General features: G+C 42.9%; 1 protein-coding gene across 5 annotated transcripts in view; it reads right to left on the bottom strand.

Moving 5' to 3' along the window:
• Positions 1–11,064: 11,064 nt before the first annotated feature.
• LOC139264674 (cAMP-responsive element modulator-like) overlaps positions 11,065–25,282 on the bottom strand; it is a 186,526-nt gene continuing 172,308 nt past the window's right edge. For 4 of the 5 annotated variants that reach the window (XM_070881558.1, XM_070881560.1, XM_070881559.1 and 1 more), the window contains 2 exons: positions 24,733–24,889; positions 19,153–19,657 (listed from right to left, as the gene is read on the bottom strand). In XM_070881558.1, coding sequence (XP_070737659.1) covers positions 19,513–19,657; positions 24,733–24,889 — 302 coding nt within the window. In that variant the 3' untranslated portion in view covers positions 19,153–19,512. Of the gene's footprint in view, positions 19,658–24,732; positions 24,890–25,282 lie in introns of all 5 variants that reach the window. The other variant, XM_070881561.1, reaches the window with a different exon arrangement.

Below are 25,282 nucleotides of genomic sequence, written 5' to 3'. Positions count from 1 at the left end.
TCCTGGAGTGCATAAGGGATGGTTTACTAGACCAATATATCGAGGAACCAACTAGGGGGGAGGCCATCTTAGACTGGGTGTTGTGTAATGAGAGAGGATTAATTAGCAATACCGTTGTGCGAGGCTCCTTGGGGAAGAGTGACCATAATATGGTGGAATTCTGCATTAGGATGGAGAATGAAACAGTTAATTCAGAGACCATGGTCCAGAACTTAAAGAAGGGTAACTTTGAAGGTATGAGGCGTGAATTGGCTCGGATAGATTGGCGAATGATACTTAAGGGGTTGACAGTGGATGGGCAATAGTAGACATTTAGAGACCGCATAGATGAACTACAACAATTGTACATTCCTGTCTGTCGTAAAAATAAAAAAGGGAAGGTGGATCAACCGTGGCTATCAAGGGAAATTAGGGATAGTATTAAAGCCAAGGAAGTGGCATACAAATTCGCCAGAAATAGCAGTGAACCCAGAGACTGGGAGAAATTTAGAACTCCGCAGAGGAGGACAAAGGGTTTGATTAGGGCAGGGAAAATGGAGTACGAGAAGAAGCTTGCAGGGAACATTAAGACGGATTGCAAAAGTTTCTATAGATATGTAAAGAGAAAAAGGTTAGTAAAGACAAATGTAGGTCCCCTGCAGTCAGAATCAAGGGAAGTCATAACGGGGAACAAAGAAATGGCGGACCAATTGACTAAGTACTTTGGTTCGGTATTCACTAAGGAGGACACAAACAACCTTCCGAATATAAGAGGGGTCAGAGGGTCCAGTAAGGAGGAGGAACTGAGGGAAATCCTTATTAGTCGGGAAATTGTGTTGGGGAAATTAATGGGATTGAAGGCCGATAAATCCCCAGGGCCTGATGGACTGCATCCCAGAGTACTTAAGGAGGTGGCCTTGGAAATAGCGGATGCATTGACAGTCATTCTTCAACATTCCATTGACTCTGGATCAGTTCCTATCGAGTGCAGGGTAGCCAATGTAACCCCACTTTTTAAAAAAGGAGGGAGAGAGAAAACAGGGAAATATAGACCGGTAAGCCTGACATCGGTAGTGGGTAAGATGATGGAATCAATTATTAAGGATGTCAAAGCAGCGCATTTGGAAAGAGGTGACATGATAGGTCCAAGTCAGCATGGATTTGTGAAAGGGAAATCATGCTTGACAAATCTTCTGGAATTTTTTGAGTATGTTTCCAGTAGAGTGGACAAGGGAGAACCAGTTGATGTGGTATATTTGGACTTTCAGAAGGCTTTCGACAAGGTCCCACACAAGAGATTAATGTGCAAAGTTAAAGCACATGGGATTGGGGGTAGTGTGCTGACATGGATTGAGAACTGGTTGTCAGACAGAAAGCAAAGAGTAGGAGTAAATGGATACTTTTCAGAATGGCAGGCAGTGACTAGTGGGGTACCGCAAGGCTCTGTGCTGGGGCTCCAGCTGTTTACACTGTACATTAATGATTTAGATGAGGGGATTAAATGTAGTCTCTCCAAATTTGCGGATGACACTAAGTTAGGTGGCAGTGTGAGCTGCGAGGAGGATGCTATGAGGCTGCAGAGCGACTTGGATAGGTTAGGTGAGTGGGCAAATGCATGGCAGATGAAGTATAATGTGGATAAATGTGAGGTTATCCACTTTGGTGGTAAAAACAGAGAGACAGACTATTATCTGAATGGTGACAGATTAGGAAAAGGGGAGGTGCAACGAGACCTGGGTGTCATTGAAGGTTGGCATGCAGGTACAGCAGGCGGTTAAGAAAGCAAATGGCATGTTGGCCTTCATAGCGAGGGGATTTGAATACAGAGGCAGGGAGGTGTTGCTACAGTTGTATAGGGCATTGGTGAGGCCACACCTGGAGTATTGTGTACAGTTTTGGTCTCCTAACCTGAGGAAGGACATTCTTGCTATTGAGGGAGTGCAGCGAAGGTTCACCAGACTGATTCCCGGGATGACGGGACTGACCTATCAAGAAAGATTGGATCAACTGGGCTTGTATTCACTGGAGTTCAGAAGAATGAGAGGCAACCTCATAAAAACGTTTAAAATTCTGATGGGTTTCGACAGGTTAGATGCAGGAAGAATGTTTCCAATGTTGGGGAAGTCCAGAACCAGGGGTCACAGTCTAAGGATAAGGGGTAAGCCATTTAGGACCGAGATGAGGAGGAACTTCTTCACCCAGAGAGTGGTGAACCTGTGGAATTTCTCTACCACAGAAAGTTGTTGAGGCCAATTCACTAAATATATTCAAAAAAGAGTTAGATGTAGTCCTTACTACTAAGGGGATCAAGGCGTATGGTGAGAAAGCAGGAATGGGGTACTGAAGTTGCATGTTCAGCCATGAACTCATTGAATGGTGGTGCAGGCTAGAAGGGCCGAATGGCCTACTCCTGCACCTATTTTCTATGTTTCTATGGATAGAATGCATAATCATGTCATCCAGTCTGTTCACGGCAACCATAGAGAATCTCAATGTCATGTTCACGACACATGGTCTGCCTGACATAGTGGTGAGCGACAATGGGTCGTGTTTCATCAGTCAGGAGTTTCAGGAGTTTGTAAAACTTAATGGCATAAAACAGGTAAGGTCAGCACTGTTCAAACCTGCATCCAACGGACAAGCTGAACGTGCAGTACAAATTATCAAGCAAAGCAAGAGGAGAGTAACCCAAGGGTTCACTTTCAGACCTGCTTGTCTTGCATACTGCTGAGTTACAGGACAAGACCCCACACACTCACAGGGGTCTCGCCTGCTGAACTCATGATGAAAAGAGGTCTTAAGACCAAGCTATCTCTTGTACACCTGGATTTAAATAATCATGTTGACAAGGGTACCACGATCGCGCAACTGTGTCACGCGAGAATCCTGTATATGTGTTGAATTATGGTCAGGGTCGCAAATGGATCACTGATACAGTCATGGCCAAGGAGGGCAACAGAGTATTTGTTATTAAGCTCAAGAATTGGCAACCTTGCAGGAAACACATGGAACAAACAAAGCTGAGCCACACAGATGAGCCAGAGCAGTCGGACGAAGAAACCGTTGATGACCAACCAACCTACCAGCAGTCTTCAGTGGACTCAAGGGTCATCAGTGAACCCGGAATTTCCATCACGGACTTGTTCAATAAAAATGGACTTGCAATTTATGATATGGCCACTGCCACCCCCAACAAGTCAGTCATCCAGCCACCAGCCACAACAGACTCCGCACATTCACCCAAGGCTGGAATCGAACCGAGACGGTCAACCCGGGAGCGTAAAGCATTGGACCGTCTCAACCTGTGAAAGACTGTGATAAGATCTCAGAGGAGGGTATTGTCATGTATGTACATGCTGTTTGTAGCCACCAGATGGTGTCATTGTTGGAGGCAACTGAGCAGCATGCAGATGGTGCTGCTCGGGTATAAAAGGCCAGCCATTTTGTGAGTCAGGCATTTGGGTTTAAATAAAGCAGAAGCAAGGTTGTACCTTGCTTAGTTAAACAGTACTCAGTTTGAACCTTTATTGCATACATAACACCATTCCTTCATTCAAGAGGGTCATGAGGCAATCACTGTGAGATGCTATGCATGTTAATGCAGATAAACATGTATTGCAGGTAATGCTCATTGCATTGCGTAACCTTTTTTCTGGTGGTAACTCTTTTACAACAGACAAGTTCCATCTTTGCTGTTCCATAGAAACATAGAATGATACAGCATAGAAGAGGCCATTCGGTCCATGGTGCCTGTGACAGCTCTCTAAAAGAGCTATCCAATTAGTCCCACTCCCCTGCTCTTTCCCCTTAACCCTGTAATTTTTTCCACTTCAAGTTTTTATCAAATTCCCTTTTGAAAGTTATTATTGAATCTGCTTCCGCTACCCTTTCATGCAGTGCATTCCAAATCATGACAACTCGCTGCGTAAAAAATGTGTTCCTCACATCGCCTCTGGTTCTTTTCCAAATCACGTTAAATATGTGTCCTCTGGTTACCAACCCTTCTACCAGTGGAAAGTTTCTCCTTATTTACTCTATCAAAACAATTCTATGTTTTGAACACTTCTATGAAATCTCCTGTTAACCTTCTCTGCTCCAAGGAGAACCCCAGCTTCTCCAGACTTTCCATGTAACTGAAGTCTCTCATCCCTGGTACCATTCGAGTAACTCTCCTCTGCACCCTCTCGTAGGGCTCGACATCCTTCCTAAAGTGCGGTACCCAGAATTGGACACAATACTCCAGCTGAGACCTAACCAATGTCTTAGAAAGATTTAGCATAACTTCCTTGCATTTGTACTCCATGCCTCCATTTGTAAAACCAAGGACCCCGCATGCCTTTTTAAAAGCCTTCTCAACTTGTCCCGCCACCTTCAAAGATGTCTGTACGTACACCCCAAGGTCTCTCTCTTTCTGCACCTCCTTTAAAATTGTTTCATTTAGTTTATATTGTCTCTTCTCAATCTTCCTATCCAAAATGCATAATTTCACATGTCTATGTGTTAATTTTCGCCTGCCATGTGTCTGCCCATTTCACCAATCTATCTATGTCCTGATCAAAAAAGTTCTTGCGTATGCATTTCAGGAATCGTTCCTCCTCTTTTCCCTTTACACTCTTTATTTTTTGAGTCAATGGGTCCAAAATTGCCCAAGCCATTTTTTCGGCGCACTGACCTGAAGCGTGCTGGAAGGGACGCCGGAAAAAAAGGGGCCTCATCCTGGCCGCTCTTTGGAGTCCCCGGAGTCCTGGCGTGGTGTGCAGACTGAATGGGGTGGGAAAGGGGGGGGGGGGTAAGTGCGGAGCAACAAGTCAGTGCAGAAAGCACTGCCGGCACCTGCGTGCAAGCTCCTGCCCTCCCAGTGTGTCCTGCGGGCTGTGAGCAGGACCCGATGCTCGCAGCCCCTATCCCCGGCCGAAGGGACGCCCGATCTCGCCACACCCTATCCCAGGCTGAGTGGCCTCCCGCACCGGACGGCCGGTCCGCTGAGTTCCCGGGCGAGGTAGGACTTCGGTTTTATTTTTTATTTAGTGGTTGTGTGTGCTTGAGAGTTTTGATTGAGGGGGGGGGGAGGAGGAGAGTTTTGGGGGGGGTGGGGAGAAGAGAGATAGAGTGTATTGGGGAGGAGAGAAAGAGTGGATTGGGGGGGTGGAGGAGAGTTTTGGGGCGAGAGAAAGAGTGTTTTGGGGCGGGCGGGGGGAAAGAAAGTCTTTTGTATACCAGCATCTCTCTCTCTGGCTACACCTCCCCCGCCGCAGCTCGCATTTATTTCATTTTTATTAGTATTTTAATTGTTTGAACTTTTCCTTGCAATGTTTGATGCTTGGTTGTTGAGGTCCTCTCCAATTCCCTTCCCTCCGCTATCCCTGCCCTAATGTCTGCCGAATGTGCACTGCTTTTTCTTCACTGCCCACAAGATTTTTCAGAGCTGGCCACATACGCTGACCTGTCGATTTGGATTACGTTTTTGCTGGCCAAAGTGGCATAAATGGCCAAAACTGGCCTAAGTGTCTGGGAACACCCCCTTTTGAAAAAAAAACTGACCTAAAAAAAATTGTACCTAACTGGAGCAAATTTTGGGGGGGAAAATGGCATTTTTTAAACTTACGCCAGAAAAAACAACTTACTCCAAAAAAATTGATGCAAGTCATGGCCAAAATTGGGCCCCTTATTAGGATAATTGGAGTCCTCAATTATCACTGCTCTAAAGTTCTAGCATCTTTCTGCAATTTGCTTGCAAATTTGCTCCTCTAAATCCTCCCACTAGATTCTATATTTGAACCCTCAAGTACATCATGTGCTGCAACAGTATATTTGATCAATACTAACCCACCACTCTTTTTTTCCCCTATCTTTGCTCAATACATTGTAACCAGGAATATTAAATGTCCATTCCTTCCCTTGTTTGAGCCAAATCTCCATTATTGCCTGTATCATAATTCCGTGTAGCTACTTGTGCCTGGAGCTCATCAACCTTATTTCCTTCACTATGTGCATTTGCACTCTGGACCCATCTTAGTCTGCCTCACATTTCCGCCCTGCCTAATCCCTCCAATTCTGCACTACTCTTTGGGCTAGACTTTCTCTAAAGCCCGCCACCGCCGGATTGCCGCCCAAAAAGACCGCTAAGGTTCTTCAAATAATGCTGGCGTAAGATTGCAAAAAAAAGGGAAAAAATGTTGCCCGGCGAGAAAATGGATCTTATACGTAGATTCTCAGCTGTTAAACGCGATCCTCGGCAAATTGGACGGTTCTTAACCAGAATGGGTGGTTTAGACCGAGGCTGCGGTTGGGTGCAGGGAGGGGGGAAAACACAAAAAATATTTTTTCATTGAAACAAAAAATAAAAATCACAAAATATTCTTAACTTAGTCCTTTTTAACTTAATCGTCATAAAAGAATTTAAAAAGAATTATAAAAAAACCTTTAACTTACCGTTTTTTGCAGGGGTACTTACCAACGCCCAGCTCCAGCTGCTTTTCGTGGGCGTTTTTTTTCGATCTTACCTACGGGTCACCGCTGAGCTAAAACTCGGGCAGTGGCGTTTTTTTCGGCAGTGCACAGGTGTGAGTCCGCTCCCCAGCGACATTTTGCAAATGTTGGCGGAATTCTTTAAACAATGAAGTGGAAACTTTTGCTGGGTGGTTTTCCACCGAAAACAAGCATTACCGCCAAGAAAATCGCTGAAAATGAAGAGGAAAGTCTAGCCCTTTATTCTAATGTGGTTTGTCTCTCCCAATCCTCTGTGCATCTTGTATTTCCTCTCCAATGCTTCATCTGGTGCTCCTCCCCCTGCCAAATTATTGTGAAACCTCTGTCACAGCACAAGTTAACCTCCCCACAAGAACATTGGTCCCGGCTCTGTTGAGGTGCAACCTGTCTATCTTGGACAAGGTCCCAAGGGCCCAGGAATCTGAAGCCCTCCTTCCTACACCATTCCTCCAGCCACATGTCAACCTACCTTATCCAACTACTCCGATATACTCACTAGCACGTTGCACTGGGAGTAATCCAGATGTGACTACCTTTGAGGTCCTGCTCTTTAATTTCTTCCCTAGCTCCTGAAAATCTGTCTGTTGGATCACAGCTCTTTTCCTACCTATGTCACTGGTTCCACATATACCACGACTTCTGACTGTTCCCCTTTCCCATGCAAAATGTTCTGCAACAATTCAGTGATGTACTTTACCATGGCACCAGGGAGGCATCATACCATGCGAGACTCACGTCTGCGGTTGCAGAAATATCTGTCTATCTCCGACGAGAGAATCCCCTATGACCACTGACTTTCTACACTTTGCTCTGTGCCCCTGTGCAGTCATTTTCCCCACAGTGCCAAGGATGTACTCTAAACTGTACTTCCAAGGCGTCGTCACACTCACCGGCATTCAGCATTGAAAACTGGTTGACAGTGCCACAGTCCTGGAGGATTCCTGCACTGCCTGCCTTTTCCTACCCAGCCTGATGGCCACCCACTTACTATCTTCTTAAACTCTCTGTAGCTGCGGAGTAATCACCTGGAACACGCGCTGTAGGAAATTCACAGCCTCGCGTATGCCCTACAGTGACTCCAGCTGCTCCTCATGCTCAAAAACCCTGTGCTTGAGTTCGAGCAACTGGAGGGACTTCCTGCACATGTGATTATTCAGGACACATGAAGCATCCTGGAGTTCCCACATGGCACAGGAATTGCAGGCAATTGGTTTCAGCTGTCCCATCATTTTACTTAAGTCTATGGGCTAGATTTTCCACTTTTGTTTGCATGCTTAATGCCCACTTAACATCCATTTTACCGCTGAAATCAAATATAATGCCCATATATCACCCGTGTAGCCACAAAATGGAAACTGATGGGCATTTTTAGGAAACCTATCGTTGAGCGTTACTTTCCCCATGTGCATAACGCCGGGAAAAAATCATACCGCCCGCCCACTTTTTTTGGGCAGAATCATCAGAATGGGCGAAATCAATGTCGATAATATCACCCAGCGTTAGTTTCTGCACGGAATTAACACCGAGATTCAATAATACCGCCCACCCACTTTTTTTATCGTGAAGATCACATTTGCCGAAACTAACGGCTATGAGATCGGCCAGCGTCACTTTCACCATCTCGCACACATATCACCCAAAATAGCGCTCGCCCAAAAAAAGTCCAGAAAAAGTGGAACTAACTGGAATTAATCACAGCGTTATGGACGCCATGTTCTACATCACATGTCGCATCCTTTAAAAGGCTGCTCTGCTTCAACCTCGGGGGAGGTCGGGTGTACTCTGGAGGTCTTTGAAGGTGATGTGAACATCTGACCAAACATCTTTATCATACTGTGACCAATTGGAATTTAATAGGTGTCTTCGTCGGGACATTCATTCTTTGTGACCAATCGATGGAAAATAGAGAGCTACTGCAATGGGGCCTGTTCTTTCTCCCCCTCTCTTGATGACCAATTACATGCTGCAGACTCGAGATGGCCGAAGGTATGCTCCACAGCATTATGTGCCCAATGTAAGACGTACCAGACTGATGAAGAGGACCAGACGTTACACCCCCGCAAGTACAGGGACAAGCGGTCTTACCTCGACTTGCCCGACAACACCTGTCTTCGGAGACTGCGCTTCCACAAAGGGATTATCTCTGAGGTAAGCCAGCTCATAAGGGGAGATCTTCAGCCTGCCAGCACCATCAGTACTGCACTGTCCGTTGTGGTCAAAGTTACCGCGGCACTGTCGTTCTACGCGTCGGGTTCTTTTCAGGCCACAGCTGGCGACATTTGCAGTCTGTCTCAGCATGCCACACATTGCTGCATTAGACAGGTCACTGAAGCCCTGTATGCACACAGGAGGGACTTGATCAGCTTCCCTATGACCAGGGAGACACAGAATGAGAGGGCTCTAGGATTCTCCAGAATTGCAAACTTCCCCAAGGTGCAGGGAGCAATAGACTGTCCCCGCATTGCGATGCGGGCACCTTTTCAGGATGCAGAGGTTTTCAGGAACCGCAAGGGATTCCACTCCCTGAATGTCCAACTTGTTGTCGACCACCAGTAAATTATACTGGCAGTGAATGCTAAATTTCCGGGCAGCATCCATGATGCTCACATCCTGTGTGAGAGCACTGTATCTGACTTGTTTAACAATCAGCCACAAGGTCAATGCTGGACAAAGGATATGGCCTTGCCACCTGGCTGATGACCCCCCTGCGTGACACCCAGACCGAAGCCGCGAGGCGATACGAGAGCCATAGAGCCACTCGCAAGATCGAGGAGAAAACCATTGGAGTGCTTAAGCAGCGCTTTAGATGCCTGGACGACTCAGGAGGCGACCTCCAATACTACCCTGAGCAGGTAGCTCAATTCGTGATGGTGTACCTCATGCTGTACAACTTGGCTATCAGGAGGGTACAAGAATTGCCTGAAGAGTCTGACAGTCCACCTCACCACAGAGAGGAAGAGGAGGACAAGGAGGCGGACGCTGACATCGGCCCAATCAGGCTGACGCTGAAGCCATGCCCCCGCCCCCCTGTAGACCACATGAAAGGGCCCGTGGTGGCTTGATAGCTGCAAGAGCCTTACATCAGGAGCTCATCAATGATCGCTTTGCCTATAAGAACGTTGGTGTTATTTACAAGGCTGACAAACTGCTGCGTGTGCAGGTCATACATCAATGGTGGGCATCACCTTGGTGACACTTAAAGTTTAAGTTGATTGAAATTAAGTGTAATTATACCCTTTGATGTTAAGGAATCACCAGCATGTAACGGTGCAGCTATCTGAGCCAATGCACAACAAGGTTTTGTAAAATAAAAAACATTTAAACCGAACATTTGTCTGAAATCATCAGTATTTCTGTAAAAAACAATCCTCCCCCCGCCCCCCCACCCGCTTCTCCTTCCCACCTCTACCCCTTTCCCTTCCCCTCCTAACTCCAAGCCGTCTGGCCGAGGAGCTCCTCAGGTGATACTTCATTGCTGGGGGGGGGGGGGGGGTGGTGGGTGGAGGGGGTGGATGACAGCTGAACCACTGCTTGGACGGATATGGGAGAGGACAGACCCGAGGTGGGAACTTGCTCCGAGCCAGAAGCAAGATGTTGCTCCTGGCTCTTATGTGTGGTTGGCAATGTGGGTGCAGCACCTTGGGGTGCAGCGCCACATTCCGGGACTACTGGGAGCTCTCTGCCACCAGTGTTCCTGGCTACCAGCTCCAGGGCCTCCACCATCCCTTCCATGTCATATCTTATTTGTTGGACAAAACTCGGTGCCAACTATGGTATTGGTGCTTAGTAGGTTTTTTGCTGCTGGTGAATTTCCCTCGTGCCTCCCACAACAGCCAAACAAGCACACACACCTTCACTCCCGCTCTCTGTCTCCTCTTTTGCACATGTCATGATGACCCTTGACCTCCTGAATCACGAGAATCGAGTATTACCATGCCATTGCTAAGGATGGCGACACTTTACGGCAGAAGGTCAGAGAGATTTAACGCTACTGCTCATTTCATATCGTTCGCAGTAACGGTCAATTTCAAAAATGGAGACTCGGTCCTTTGAGAATGGACAAGAAGCCGGCGATCTGAAAACACATTTTTACTGCCCACGCTGGAAATAATGCTAATGTTTGGGCGATAGGCACAAAAGTGTAAAATCTAGCCCTTTCTACTCACGTTATATGTCTCTGATATATATTTTTAGAATGGTAACCCCTTACTCCTATTTATTATCTTTGTATACCAGATTTTTATTTAGTGCAATTCACATCCCTTTACTGTTGGTATCCTCTACTTAGTTAATTTTAATTTTATCCCTAGATGTAATTAATTACCGATTGTTTGATGTATTTACTTATTTACTGTTGTCCCTTGATTTAAATTACTTAGCACCTCCTTGCCCCTCTGCTGTGAATTCCCACTCTTACCAAATTCCTATCGTCACTCTGTTCAGCAGATTCACCCAATCCTCACCGATCTGTGTGCTTAAAGCACTGAACTGTAACTCGGTCGAATTTCCCACCAAAATGACACCTCTAATGTCATGTGCTTTTATTAGTGAAATGAACAAGTGCATTAAAATATGAATTAAAAATACAAGATTGCATTTGTTGTAGAAAAGATGCATATTTAATTCACGCTGAAGTATGTAGCAGTAATACAGTATGCAACCATTCTCATTGAGCGACCTACATTGCTGGTTGTGCTGTGCTCCTGCTCATTAAAAAGTGGCAACTGGGGCAGCTGGAGTTGCGTGACAGAATATTCAGACAGACATTTACCAAGAACCTATCACTTTGCTGGTCGACAGACATGTTGAACTTGTTGCTTTTGCGATCCAGTCTGAAAACTGCAGCTATACACAGGGGTGATCAATCCCTGGAAGGGTTGTTGTTACATTTCTAACTTTCTTACTTTACATTATTACAGCTCTTGTATCTAAGACCGCTCACATGGGTGTCTCCCAACTCCAGGGTGTCTATCCTTGCCTTGAAATCGAGTTAAGATTTTGATAATACATCCAGCAAAATTGACACTATTCAACAAAAATAAAACCACCCAATAAAAACTTAAGTGAACTGATATTTTTTGTATTTAGTAGCAGAAATATGGACTATCTACTGAGGTACTCATTGCAAAAATAGCATGATGAAACTTCTGACCTGCTATTGGGTAAGAAATAACAATCAACTGTTAAATTAGTTAAAAGGAACAAGCTACCTCAACGGCTCAAGCAATTTTATCCTGAGTAGCTGAGCCATACAAATCAGGAAACTCTCAAGTTCAAGATGCCTGGTCTGTGTTGACTGAGCTGATCGCAAATGACGATATAGAGTACTGCAATAACTTCAGTGGCCAATAGATTCATGAAGGAAAAATTGGCTCACATTCCAATTTGAGGGGCCAGGATTGGGTTCAGCCATGAAAACCTCCATGTTCATATAGCCTGCCATCATACTCGGTCAGAGCTCACATAGTAAAAATAAAATTGGATATACAAGTTTGTAGAGGACACTAAATTAGAACACACAATAAGTTGTGTAGATGGGAGCAGGAAGTTACAAAAGGACATAGACAGTTTAAGTGAGTAGGCAAAACTGTGGCAGATGGAGTTCAATCTGGGAAAGTGAGAGATTATTTTGGCTCACAGAAAGACAAATCGACAATGGCAAGAGACTGGGAAATGTGAATGAGCAAGGGGATTTGGGTGTCCAGATACACCAATCATTAAAGGCTAGTGCACAGGTGAAAAAAGTAATCATAAAAGTTAATGGAACGTTGGCCTTTATCATAAGGGATTGGAATAAAAATGGGAGTTATGCTTTAGTTGTACAGCCTTGGTCAGACCCCATCTAGAGTACTATGTTCAGTTTTGGGCACCCCACCTCAGGAAGGATATATGGGCCTTGGAGTGGGTACAGCGCAGATTCAACAGAATGAGACCAGGCTTAAAGGTTTAAATTATGAGGGCAGGTTGCATAAACTTGGCTTGTATTCTAATAAAGTTTAGAAAGTTGAGGGGTGATTTAATTAAAATGATAAAAGGTTTCAGTAGGGTTGACACAGAGAAGCAATTTCCTTTGGCAAGGTTATCCAGAGCAAGAGGGCACAATCTTAAAATTAGAGCTAGGCTATTCAGCAGTAAAATCAGGAAGCATCTTTTCCACACAAAGGGTAGTGGAAATCTGGAATTCTCTCCCCTCAAAAGGCTGTGGTTGTTGGGTCAATTAAACATTTCAAGACAGAGTTGAATAGATTTTTCTTAGATAAGGGTATCACGGGATATAGATCAAAGATGGGTAAAGGGAATTGAGGTACAGATCAGCCATGATCTAATGGAATGGCAGAACAGGCTGATGGGGCTGAATGGACTACTCCTGTTCCTATAACCTACTTGGGTGAGGTATAAATAAAGTTTGCATGAAAGCAATAAGAGTGGAGTGGAGGTGAGAAAATTGGCAATCAGAGAGAAAAACACAAATGAAAAGGGAAGATGCTGCCTTCTTATTCAAACCTTCCAGTTGGAGACGAAAGAACTTTGAATAAAAGTGGACTAATGATCAGGTTATTGCTTTGTAGATTGTCTTTAGATGGAAATACAAGAGAATTCCCATAGAAAACTACACAATACAACTTTTAGAACTCCCTTCAATGGTAGAATGCATATATTTTCCAGTAGAAGTATGAAATATGATTCTCATTAGACAACTGAAGTCTGTTTTTTTACCAATAGGATGGTCTAAATCAGTTTCATTGTACCAAAATCCCATACTATCTTCAAAATGACAACAGATTTTGAATAAAAAACATATTTTCTAGTATGGAAAGAGCAATTAGAAGCATAAAAGTTTACAGGAGGCCATTTGACCCATCGTGCCTGTGCAGGATCTCTGCTAGAGCATTAAAATAATGATTTCCACTATCCTGCTCTCTCCTGCAATTCTATTGTGCCAGACTGTACTCTTCCTAAGGGTGTATTGCCTTTATGGGAGTTTAGGGAGGAGAGGAATCCAGGGGAAGTGTCTTTCTGAGCTACTCCTGCATTCCTATTACCAATAGATGTCATAGTGACATTGGCAGAGGCAGAGCAGTCGCTGATCCATTTGGCTTGGCATATCTAAGAAAAGCAGAAGCAAATGCCTGTTGTAAACAACAAAAGAAATTACTGCTTTTCCTGAGCCATACAGACCATAAAGGTCTCAGGTCCAATCCTTGGTCTCTGTTGAATTAACTGGTCTCTGGCAATAGAATAAACACTGTTGCAGTTGGCCTCAGCAATCCCAAGGGAGGGAATAAGGTAAAAATCAACAAGGGTTCCCATTCCTGGTCACCATCTCAAACCCCTGCTTCAAGTGTGTATATCAAGTTGAAACAAAGTTAGGCTCATGTAATGGCTTCCACAGTAAAATGGCATGCTTAAAATAGGTTTCCAGAGTAGCTGCAACCTGCACCTCAACAGATTCTTGCCTGAGAATGGTGCTCCATTAACACATATTACAGCTCTTATGCAAACAAAATCCTAAGGCTCGTGTAGCAATGAAATACCACAATCTGGCTGTGCTGTCATTTCCAGAGTATCCATAGCCAACTGCTCCAACAGCTGTGATGTCTGGGCAATGCTATCTATATTGTTTTCTACCTGGCTGCTCTCCATATCAATTTGGCTAGATTCTGTACAAACATGATGCAAGAAACCTTGCTGGAGGCCAACTGAATTCAAAGCTTGTCTCATATCTAAAGCTTCTTGCTTCAATCATTTGTCAGTTTTGATTCTTCCTTAAGAATTACTTGAGCTTTCTCTGAATAGGGGATTAGCTATGTTTGGTTTATACTTGCGACAATTAAGTCATCCTCCACTCAATGGATAAACTTTGCCTCGTCAAAGTTCTGATGGACTTGATAGAATTTGTCCAAGTTGTGGGAGATTGGTGTGACTGCATCACATTTATGCTATACAACTTTTCCTGACAACCACTTTGGGGGTTTAGTAGTGGAAAGCAGGAAAATTGTGGTTGATGCGATAGGTACAAGATTATACCCATTTTTGAGTTTGTTGGGTCCCAACATATGCAGAGAGTTCATGTGCATGAGACATCTCCTATGGAGGAATCAAGAGTTTCCTCCATAGGAGGAGTCCCCTACTGGCTCCTATTCCGAGGAGATCCTCTGGCCCTTTGGCTGGTGTACATCCCTAATGCTTCAGTGACATTAGGGTCTTGCTATCGTCAGTCAACGACATTGAAGCTGATGACTGCTGGGGAAAGGCTAGCTTTGAGTCAGTGCTGGAGTTGCTTCAGCTGAGACAACAGTTTTCTGTGACAAGAACTACATGACTGGTGACCTACCTGACCTCGTTCTCACCAATCTACCTGTCGCAGATGCATCTGTCCATGACTGTATTGGTAGGAGTGACCACCGCACAGTCCTTGTGGAGATGAAATCCCGTCTTCACACTGAGGCCACTGTCCATCAGGTTGTGTGGCACTACCACTGTGCTATGTTGGATAGATTCAGAACAGATCTAGCAACTCAAAACCGGGCATTCCACCCGAATTTGTAACCTCATGGCCCAGCATATCCCTCACTCTACCATTAACATCAAGCCAGGCAAACAATACTGGTTCAATGAGGAGTGTAGCAGAGCATGTCAGGAGCAGCACCAGGTGTACCTAAAATGAAGTGCCAACCTGGAGAAACACAGGACTACATGCATGCTAAACAGAGACACAGCGAAGCGATCCCACAACCAACAAATTTGATCACAGCTCTGCAGTCCTGCCACATAAAGTCGTGAACGGTGGTGGACAATTAAACAACTAATGGAATGAGGAGGTTCCATGAGCATCCCCACTGGAGTGCAAAAGACAGGCTGAAGCATTTGTAAACATCTTTAGCCAGTAATGCCGAGTGGATGATCCATCTCGGTCTCCTCCTGAGATCCCTACCATCACAGAAGCCAGTCTTCAGCCAATTCGATTCATTCGATGTGATATCAATAAGCAGCTGAGCATACTGGATACAGCATCTCGGCCATCATGCTGAAGACTTGTGCTCCAGAACTAGCAATGCCTTTAGCCATACTGTTCCAGTACAGCTACAACACTAGCATCTATCCTACAATGTGGAAAATTCCCTCGGTATGTCCTGTCCAAAAAAAGCAAGACAAATCCCATCCGGCCCCATAAATCTACTGTCAATCATCAGCAAAGTGATGGAAGGTGTTATCAACAGTGCTGTCAAGCTGCACTTACTCTCCAATAACGTGCACACTAATGCTCAGTTTGGGTTCCACCAGGACCAGTCGGCTCCAGCCCTCATTACAGCCTTAGTCTAAACATTGACAAAAGAGCTGAATTCCAGAGATGAGGTGAGAGTGACCCTTGACCTCAATGCAGCATTTGACCGAGTGTGGCATCAAGGAGCCCTATAAAATTGAAGTCAATGGGAATCAAGGGGAAAACTCTCCACAGGCTGGAGCCATACCTATCATAAAGGTGAGGTTGTTAGAGGTCAATCATCACAGCCACAAGACATCGCTGCAGGAGTTCCTTAGGGCAGTGTCCTAGGCCCAACCATCTTCAGCTGCTTCATCAATGACCTTCCCTCCATCATAAGGTTAGAAGTGGGGATGTTCACTGATGATTGCACAATGTTCAGTTCCATTCGCAAGGCCTCAGATAATGAAGCAGTCGTGCCCACATGTAGGAAGACCTGGATGACATTCAGGCTTGGGCTGATAAGTGGCAAGTAACAGTCGCTCCACACAAGTGCCGGACAATGACTATCTCCAACAAGAGAGTGTCTAACAACCACCCCATGACATTCAACGGGATTACCATTGTTGAATCCCCCCATCAACATCCTGGGGAGGGCGGGGGGAGGGGAAATCACCATTAACCAGGAACCTAACTGGACCAGCCACATAAATACTGTGGCTACAAGAGCAGGTCAGAGGCTGGGTATTCTACAGTGAGAGTATCTCGCCTCCTGACTCCCCAAGGCTTTTTCATCATCTACAAAGCACAAGGAATACTCTCCACTTGCCTGGATGAGTGCAGCTCCAACAACACTCAAGAAGCTCGACATCCCATCCACCATCTTAAACATTCACTCCTTCCACCACTGGCGCACCGTGGCTGCAGTGTGTACCATCTACAAGATGAACTGCAGCAACTCACCAAGACTTCTTCGACAGCACCTTCCAAACCTGCAACCTCTACCACCTAGAAGGAAAAAGGCAGTATATGCATGGGAATACCATCTCCTCCAAGTCACACACCATCCTGAATATGTTGCCGTTCCTTCATAGTCACTGGGTCAAAATCCTGGAACTCCCTCCCTAACACTACTGTGGGAGTACCTTCACCCCATGGACTGCAGCTGTTCAAGAAGATGGCTCACCACCACCTTCTCAAGGGCAATTAGGGCTGGGCAATAAATGCTGGCCTTGCCAGCAACGCGCACATCCCATGAAGGAAAAAAAATAACTCGAAGCAAAGATATTTTTAATGAGAGATCTTATAGGTGCCGCCTTGGCCTTGTGTTGTGAGCATGATTGAGCAACACGTGGCCAGTAATAACAAATTAGTTGGGTTTGGTATAGTGTCTATGTTCACTTTTATGAGATAACACTGTAATCACCGTGATTGAACCTGAGGTTTGTGCCTGTGGAGAAAAAGTAATTGCATGGCCTTAGCTGAAACCTTGTTTATCCAGTCAGTCAGTCAGTGACAGACCGTGTTGGTTCAGAAGCCAGAATGCAAAGGTTACACCTTTATAACTAAAACAAGAGAAAGTTATGGTGAAGCCCTAACTTTATGCCTTATCCCTGGGTATACAATCACCTGCAGAATGAGCTTTTAGCTCTGCATTCAAAAGGAAGGGAACTCTTAGCCAAGTGCTTAGAAATAGTATATTGTCTCTCCCTCTCTCCCTGTGATAGAAGAGAATGGTACTGAACTGAATCAGGTGTCCTGAACTAAACTTGAAGGCCAGGATTCTTTGAGTAAAATTGGCAGTCTCTCAAAATGCTAGAGTTGACAATAAGTACAGAAATTGAGACTAAATGGAAGATACAAGCTAAGAGTGATGAGTGTTTGATACTATGCCCAAAATGGACAGATTTAAAAGCAAGTGGTGGTTTAAATAGTAGGCAATCTCTTCGGGAAAAAGCAATGGTGCCAACTGGATGTTAACAGTGCTAATTGGGTAATACCTGAGTTTAACATCAAGTTTTAAGAACTTGACATATTATCCAAATTAAGAAGAAATAGTAGCATGGCCAAAGCAATTTCAAAAAGCCACTGAAAAAAATGACTATTCATTTGCCTTGTGTCAGAACACAAGATGCAAACTGCCGATTGAAGGAGGGAAGAAAAATAACTACAGTTGTGCTTCAGATTGAAGATATGAATATAATCTGAATTCAGCTGAGAGAATTTCAAGAGACACTTCAAAGTCCCTGAAATTGATTTTCCACAGTGAGAAGGAGGTAATTATATTAGTGTGAAGAAGCTGAACAAACAGTAAAGAATTTACACATTTTTTTTTGCCATGTAGGACCATTCTTAAAAACTTGATCTTGGCTTTCTTGATCAGCTATGAAATGTATGGGCAGAACCTCTTGAAACCTTTTAGATTTTTAACTTGCACCAAAACAACACTTATACTATAAAAACACACCAGCAAACATTTGAAATAAATTCCACGTATTTTGAAATTACTGACTGTCAACTCATCCAGAAGAACAGGAAAAGTAGAAATAAAAGGGAAGTGTAATACATTCATTTTCATTCTTGGTAAGTTACTGTTATAACCAACATTGTTCCTTCAGAAGGTAATAATTGACTAATCAAGGCAACCAATTTTGTACATAATGTGTTTTTTTAAACTCAAGCAACAAACCAGGTGTTTTGTAACCAATGTGGTTCTATTAAAATCTATTTGCGATCCTTGAACTACATAAGCATAGATTGACAGCAGTACAGAGCTACATTTCACAAAATAACATGTATAAAAGTCAGAAATGAATTATAAATTCCAAATGTTTTGCAATGCTACTGAATATAACACTCTCTTTACATATAATTAGCCGATAACATACATTTTTCTTTTCTAAATTCCCCCTTTTAAAGGTAATTGCTTTTTATATAGGGCAAATTTCTTCTGAATCATTTTATTCAATTACCTTGCATACTTTTCTATTCGAATTCATATATAACAGGGCACTAAAAGAGCAATAAACACTTGTAAAAATAATATTACATTGTATTCTTCAGGACAGCATATGAGCAACACATAAAAATCTTAAATGCAAATGCTTAACAAATAGAACTTCAGCAAGTACTGCATTACATTGTAACTGGTACAGTATATGTATATACACATTTAACTAATTGTTTTTACAAAAGTTTTTTTGTTCATTTTTTTCACAAAATTTTAGTTATACAACAAACACTTAACAAAATATATTACTGTGAATAACTTTTGAGAAATGTTACAGGTTAAAAGGTTCTGATGTTGTCTACGTAGTTTTGCAAAGCAAAAAATAAAAAGCAGTCTGAAGCTGCAGAGGCTTCATCTTCAAAGAAAGATGCTGTAGACATCAAACTGGTCAGAACTCAGATTACAAATACTACTCTGATTTATCACAATAAAGTTCTTTCAAAGTTTTGAGTTCCTCGATTAGCTGCTTGTTTTGGGTTTCCAGCACTGCAACACGACTCTCCAGACACTTTACATATTCCTTTTTTCGACGTCGACATTCTTTGGCAGCCTCCCTGCAAACAGCAGAAGCAAAAAAGGAACGAGAAATACTTGATATGCTATGCAACATCAGGGCTTCTGGAACAATTCCAGTATTATAGGTCAACATGATTTCCCCCCCTCCCAAACTTGCAACTGAACTCATTGGCTAGGTTAAAATGCAAAGCAAAATGGAGTACATCATGCTCAGGGGTGTCCCTGTCCCAACTCCACCTGGTAGTCCATGGAACTGCAACATCTCATGCCTGGGTCAGAGTTCAAAAAGTATGAAAGTGGCAGTTTGAAGCTGTTAATCTGTTTTATGGCAGTACAAGTCTTTTAGGGCCTTGAGCTCCTCGATAAGAGTCTTGTTTTGATTTTCAAGCACAGCGACTCGATTTTCAAGACACTTGACATACTCCTTCTTCTTTATGCGACATTCACGAGCAGCCTCCCTGGAATTAACAGAAGGCACATCATAGCGACAGCCGAAAAAGGGCAGAAACCGACTAATCTGTATACTTTGTCTTTGTAATGCCATCCTTAGAGTGCCACTTGAGGATCCCCAGTCCTTGAGCTACGACCTGCACCAACCAACTCAGAAGCTGCTGGCTTTGCCGGATCCCTCACAATCCAACAATCTAAAATCATATTTAAGAGATTATTTGCAGCCAACCGGAATGAAGGTCAGGAATGGGATGCAGTTGACTCAATCCCATCGAGCGACTTTTGACAGGTGACATACCACATCAAATTGAAGTACAGTATTCAGATGTAAGTTTCTGTCTGGATTGAAGTATGTAGGCATAGCAGTGAAACAAGTAATTGAACCACTGTTACAGGAAGCACCATTTTGCTTTTATTTAACAAAATGAAAATCAACTATATCAAAATTTGCATCAGCCCAAAATGTGTTAACTAAGACTTCTTTTTAAAAGCAACAATAAATGCACATCCTTCCAATTATTTGAGATGACACAATCAAAAAGTGAGTGTCAAAAATTCTATCAGCCAGTTGTCCATACCAACACTGAAGGAATTGTTAGCTCATTATTCAATATCATAATTTTCCTCAAAGCCATCCTTGTATAAAAACGTATGAAAACAAAGGATGACAAAAGATGTTAAACACTAAAATATACCGGAAAAGTTAAAAACAAAATATAAAACATTTGAAATGCCAAGGCAGTACAATTAAGCTTTTTTGTATTTTCATCTATTTGCTAATTTTAGCAAAAAAGTGTCCCTGTCCCAACTTCATCTGGTCATCCTGGGACTGCAACATTTCAAGCCTGGGTCAGAGTTCAAAAAGTACAAAAGCGGTAGTTTGAAGTCACTGCTATACTTTTTGAACTCTGACAGACATGCAAAGTGGACTTCTTCACCTTATACTCATGTATACTTTTTCTCTAAAACTAGTAAGAGGAAAATATAGTGCCTGATTAGCGACTGAAATCCAATCAAAATGTTTTGAAAAAGTTTATAAGCAACCACAGCAATTACATTACACTGAAAGTACCTTCCAGCTGCAATTATAATGCAATCCTTAAGAAGGTAAGCATTTTACATGTTAAATTGGGCTGCAAGGTATCACGTAAACACCCGTAACATATAAATACAACATTAAAAAGTTAAAAACTTATAACAAATATAGAGCATTATGACGGACACCCTAATACAGCTTTGTAAATTGACAGCCAACAATATAATTTTATGGAAAAAATTGTTAAAACATTCTAAAATGTTTAAAAATCCTTCATTTTTTCCAACAGTATTTTCCCTTTATTGCTTGCAAACTGAAAAAATACTACAGTGGATAAATGAATGCAAATTATGTACAGATTATCTTTAACTGAAGGCTAATTTTTAGGGCTCATCTGTTTTGCCAACTTAATATTTGTGGAAATATTTTGGTAGCATTTCATATTGGTGCTTACAAGTAGCTATTTATTGCCAATCTTTCTGCTATGGATAAAATTGGAACTTCATCAAACAACCTCGTTCAACACTATTTTGTTTTTTAAAAAGTTAAGTCAAATCTTGTTTATGTACAGCAATGGCAAGCCTGACTTTCTCAGCTTCCCTTTGCACTTGTCTTGCATGTTCAAGCTGTATTTCTTGCATGATGGAGCATCAGTGAGGAGTGTTCAAGCAGCAAATTTAAAGTCAGTCCTGAATGCAACTGCATGCAGTTTCCTTTGAAGGCAAGCTCAAGGAATAGTTTCTTGTATACTGAGTGAAGAGCAATGACTTAAGGGGTTCATGATATTTCTATCATAATAGAACAGATCAATATAACCACACAGTTAGTGAAGAAATCATGCAGGAGGAAATAACCATTGGCAGACAGTAAGATAACTGACGCATGAGGATAAAGCAAAACCAGGGATGTACCAGGGAGAGGGCATGCTACTGACCCACAGCTAGATTGCATGTAGCAGTCATATGGCATGACTGGGACAAGCAGATACTGCTACATTATAATCAGAGACCATCAATCTGTGCATGTAAATCTCCTACTGATGTAACTTTACTTGCATAAATTATTTTTCTAAAATACATGCATGAAAACAATGTTGGTGTTTGCAGTAAAATATGCAGATAATAACATAACAAACTGTCAAAAGAAAGCAAAGATGCAAAATATTTATTTCATGAAATTGAGCACATATTCTGAATTTTCATCAGAACATTAAAATAATACACTACAAAGAGAACCTTCAATTTATTGATGCCTAAAAGGAAAATAAATACACAAGCACTTGCCTATGTATATTTATAATAAATATGATATACACATACACAGTAGTTACCACCCAAAAAAAAATATTTGCAAAATTCAGTTAGAATTTTCAGCAATGACCATTATCACTGCAAACCAGCTTACGTTACACAGTGAAAAGAAAGGTTTCTAAATAGTCACATTAGAAGACTGGTGTAAGTGGTGATTAACAGGCACCAACAGTAGCTACAGGCCATTTTGGCACAGTGAAAGAACATTTATTAAAGGGTTATAACTCATCAAGTTAGCAATAGGTTATTTGAAAATATAAGGCTTAGATTAGTTTCTTGAATTAGAATGTTAGGCTCTAAAGCAGTTCCCCCATGCTACTAAATTGCCAAATGTCACCTGTGCTGCTGGGAGATGCCAAATTAAGGCTATACATCTCTCTTTAGGAGGCAGTGAAAAATCTAAGCCAGAGTCATATCATGAGCAGAAAGAGCCGAACTGGAGTTGAAGCAAGGAACTCCTGATTATATGGAGTCAAAAGTATCTTTATTAATGCCTTCATTTTGCAATGATATGGCCTTGGATCATTTAGACACTTCCTTGCATCAATGGGCCAGTATGAATAAGCTTGTGGATTGCATGACATTGGCTGTAATGCTAAAGCAACTTGCCACAAAGCTTTACAGTCCGGGGTCAATTTTAAGCAGAACTAGGAGGTGGCAATTTGCATCAGCACAAGTGGCTGAAATCACTGTTGAAAACCTAGATTTTATGGAAGATTTGTGATAGGGTAAAATGTACAAAGATAAATGGACTTAGAAAGTATCTGGCCATGGAAGCCAGTTGGCTGATGGTTTTTCCTCCAATGATAGAGATGGGGTGGGGGGGTGGGGGAATATGCAGCATGCATAACACTAGCAATGCAAGAGTGTAGAGTACAGCAGGGATGTAAAGCTCAAGAAGGTTGCAAGGTAGCAAGGCCATGGAGAGGTTTGAAGATGAAGACAAGTATTTTGTAGTCGATGTACAGGAAAACAGGTGCCAATGAGGGTCAGCAAGAATCTGAGCGTCAGGTAAGCAGGACTTTCTGCAGGATAGGATGCTGGCAGTAAAGTTCTGGATGAATTTGTGCTAACTGAAGTGACGGGATATGGCAGCAGTATCAATCAACAGCTTGGTTACTCAGCCAGCAACAACCTCCACTGGTATTAGTTCTGAGGACAATGATAACCAACATCAGCTACTAACTGGTCCTGACTTGAGTTGGTGCTTGTACAGAGGCCAGAGTCTGCAACAACTGGTGCTAGAGCAGTCTCCACACCGTCTGTAATGTTTTCTCCTCAGCTTGACAAGCTTCCCTCGCAAAATGAAAGTGTGGCTTGATCAAAAGCTCTCAATTAGTCCAACTAATCATCATCATAGGCAGTCCCTCGAAACGAGGATGACTTGCTTCCACGTCAAAAAAGGATGAGTTCACAGATGTTTCAATGAAGGACCTAATATTCCAGGTCCCGAACTACATCCTGAAGGGTGGAAGATGCCTGTGCGTGGATTTATTTAACGTGCGGTGGCCGTTGCACACCAGCCACCAGCCAATTAATGTATGATAGGTCTCTCTTTCCGACCTAGGGGTTGAAGCAGGTATTACCAATCCCGATTCAACGGTTTCTCTCTCTCAAGGCAACTGAGATTGGACATCCACCTCCCCTAAACCCCCTTTAACTTGGATCTGACCAACTGTAAAGCACAATGGGACATTTACTACAATAAAGGCAAGTTGGTGCTTTGGCATTACATTGGAGGCAAGAAGTCCATTCCAATGATTTTGACAAACTCTCAATTCCAGAGCTCAGGTTTGAGTAGCTGTGATTTGAAGAAATCATCACTGAATCAAAAACACAAGAAATGAGAACTGTGGTGGTGGTTGGCTCTAAACAAATGTAAAACCACGGTGTACACTTAAACCAGCAATATTAATTTCTTAAAAAAACACTCCAAAATCAAGACTCAATAAAACTGGTTTAATTATTTTTATGAATAAAGTACCCCTTTTCTCAGTTGCAGTACATACTCTCTATTACAGCACTATTTTTTTTTAATGTCATCATCATAGGCGGTTCCTCGAAGCGAGGATGACTTGCTTCCACGCCAAAAAGGGATGAGTTCACAGGTGTTTCAATGAAGGACCTAATATTCCAGGTCCTGAACTACATATTGAAGGGTGGAAGATGTCTGTGATTGGATTTTTTTTTAACATGTGGTGCCGTTGCACACTAGCCACCACACGGGCTTGACAGGGCTAGGTCTTGATCCAGTGGCAAGGATTACCCAAGACGTCTGGAGACCAGTTCTGCGGCATGGACCTAGTGCGCGCACATATCGCAGTGTGGGCTGGCCCGAGGAGTCTAGTAGATCTGTGCTGTACCCTCTCTAAATGTCCTTTCTAGTGTGGAGGCCAATATTGCACACAATACTCAAACGAAGCTCTTAAGATTTAAAACAAACTCAACACTACCTCTTCTTTTATATTCTAGACCTCCTGTGATTAAAAATTAGAATTCCATTTGCTTTCTGTAATATCCTGTTCCCCCAAATCAAGTTTTTAGTACAACTATAATTGGGTCAAATTCTTTGCTGTTCCGGATGTTTGCAACAGAGCAAACCGATTGCTCGCTGCCTCGGACCTATTGCAGTCACGCAGCACCTCAGGCTGCATATGGCTCCGGGATCAATGCTCAAACCCAGAACGTGAGCCCCTGGACAGCAACAGAGCCCATTACCTATTTTCTGAAATCTTACCTGTTTTTCATTAGCCTGAGCTCCCGTTTACGTGTAGCCTCTTCTGCTAGTTGTTGTGGACTGTGTAATGTCCCTGGTGAGGTCGCCATCACTACTCCCTGAGGTAGGGTGGTAGTTGGGGTTCGGATTTGGTAAGTTGGCATATCTCCAGTGGCAGCTGCAGGACAAATGGAATAAATATTGGACACATGTACAAAATCTTTAATTTTAATGAGATGCAGACCAGCAGCAACTTTTAATCTTCATTATGTACACACACATATAATTGCACTTCTTTCAAAGGTGAATCACCATATAATTTCTTCCCCACATTCTTCTCCCGCTCTGGTATTTTCACATACCATCTCCAGCTAACCTGTTTTCAGGCATCCCAATAGCAACTTGCAGTTTTATCACACCTTTACCATGATTAAAATTTCATGAGGGGTTTCACAGGGAAGGAAGTTAGTAGAGATGAAGGCACAGTCGACAAAAAGAGACTTTTTTTTAAAAAGACAGAAAAGGAAGTAGCATACCAAAGAGATTTAGAGGAGTTCCAGGGAGTATTGCC

The sequence above is a fragment of the Pristiophorus japonicus genome, chromosome 5 (genome assembly GCF_044704955.1).
Source record: "Pristiophorus japonicus isolate sPriJap1 chromosome 5, sPriJap1.hap1, whole genome shotgun sequence".
NCBI classification, from domain to species: Eukaryota; Metazoa; Chordata; class Chondrichthyes; family Pristiophoridae; genus Pristiophorus; species Pristiophorus japonicus.
Note: the sequence above shows the minus strand (reverse complement) of the source record. Positions and strands in the feature narration are given on the sequence as shown.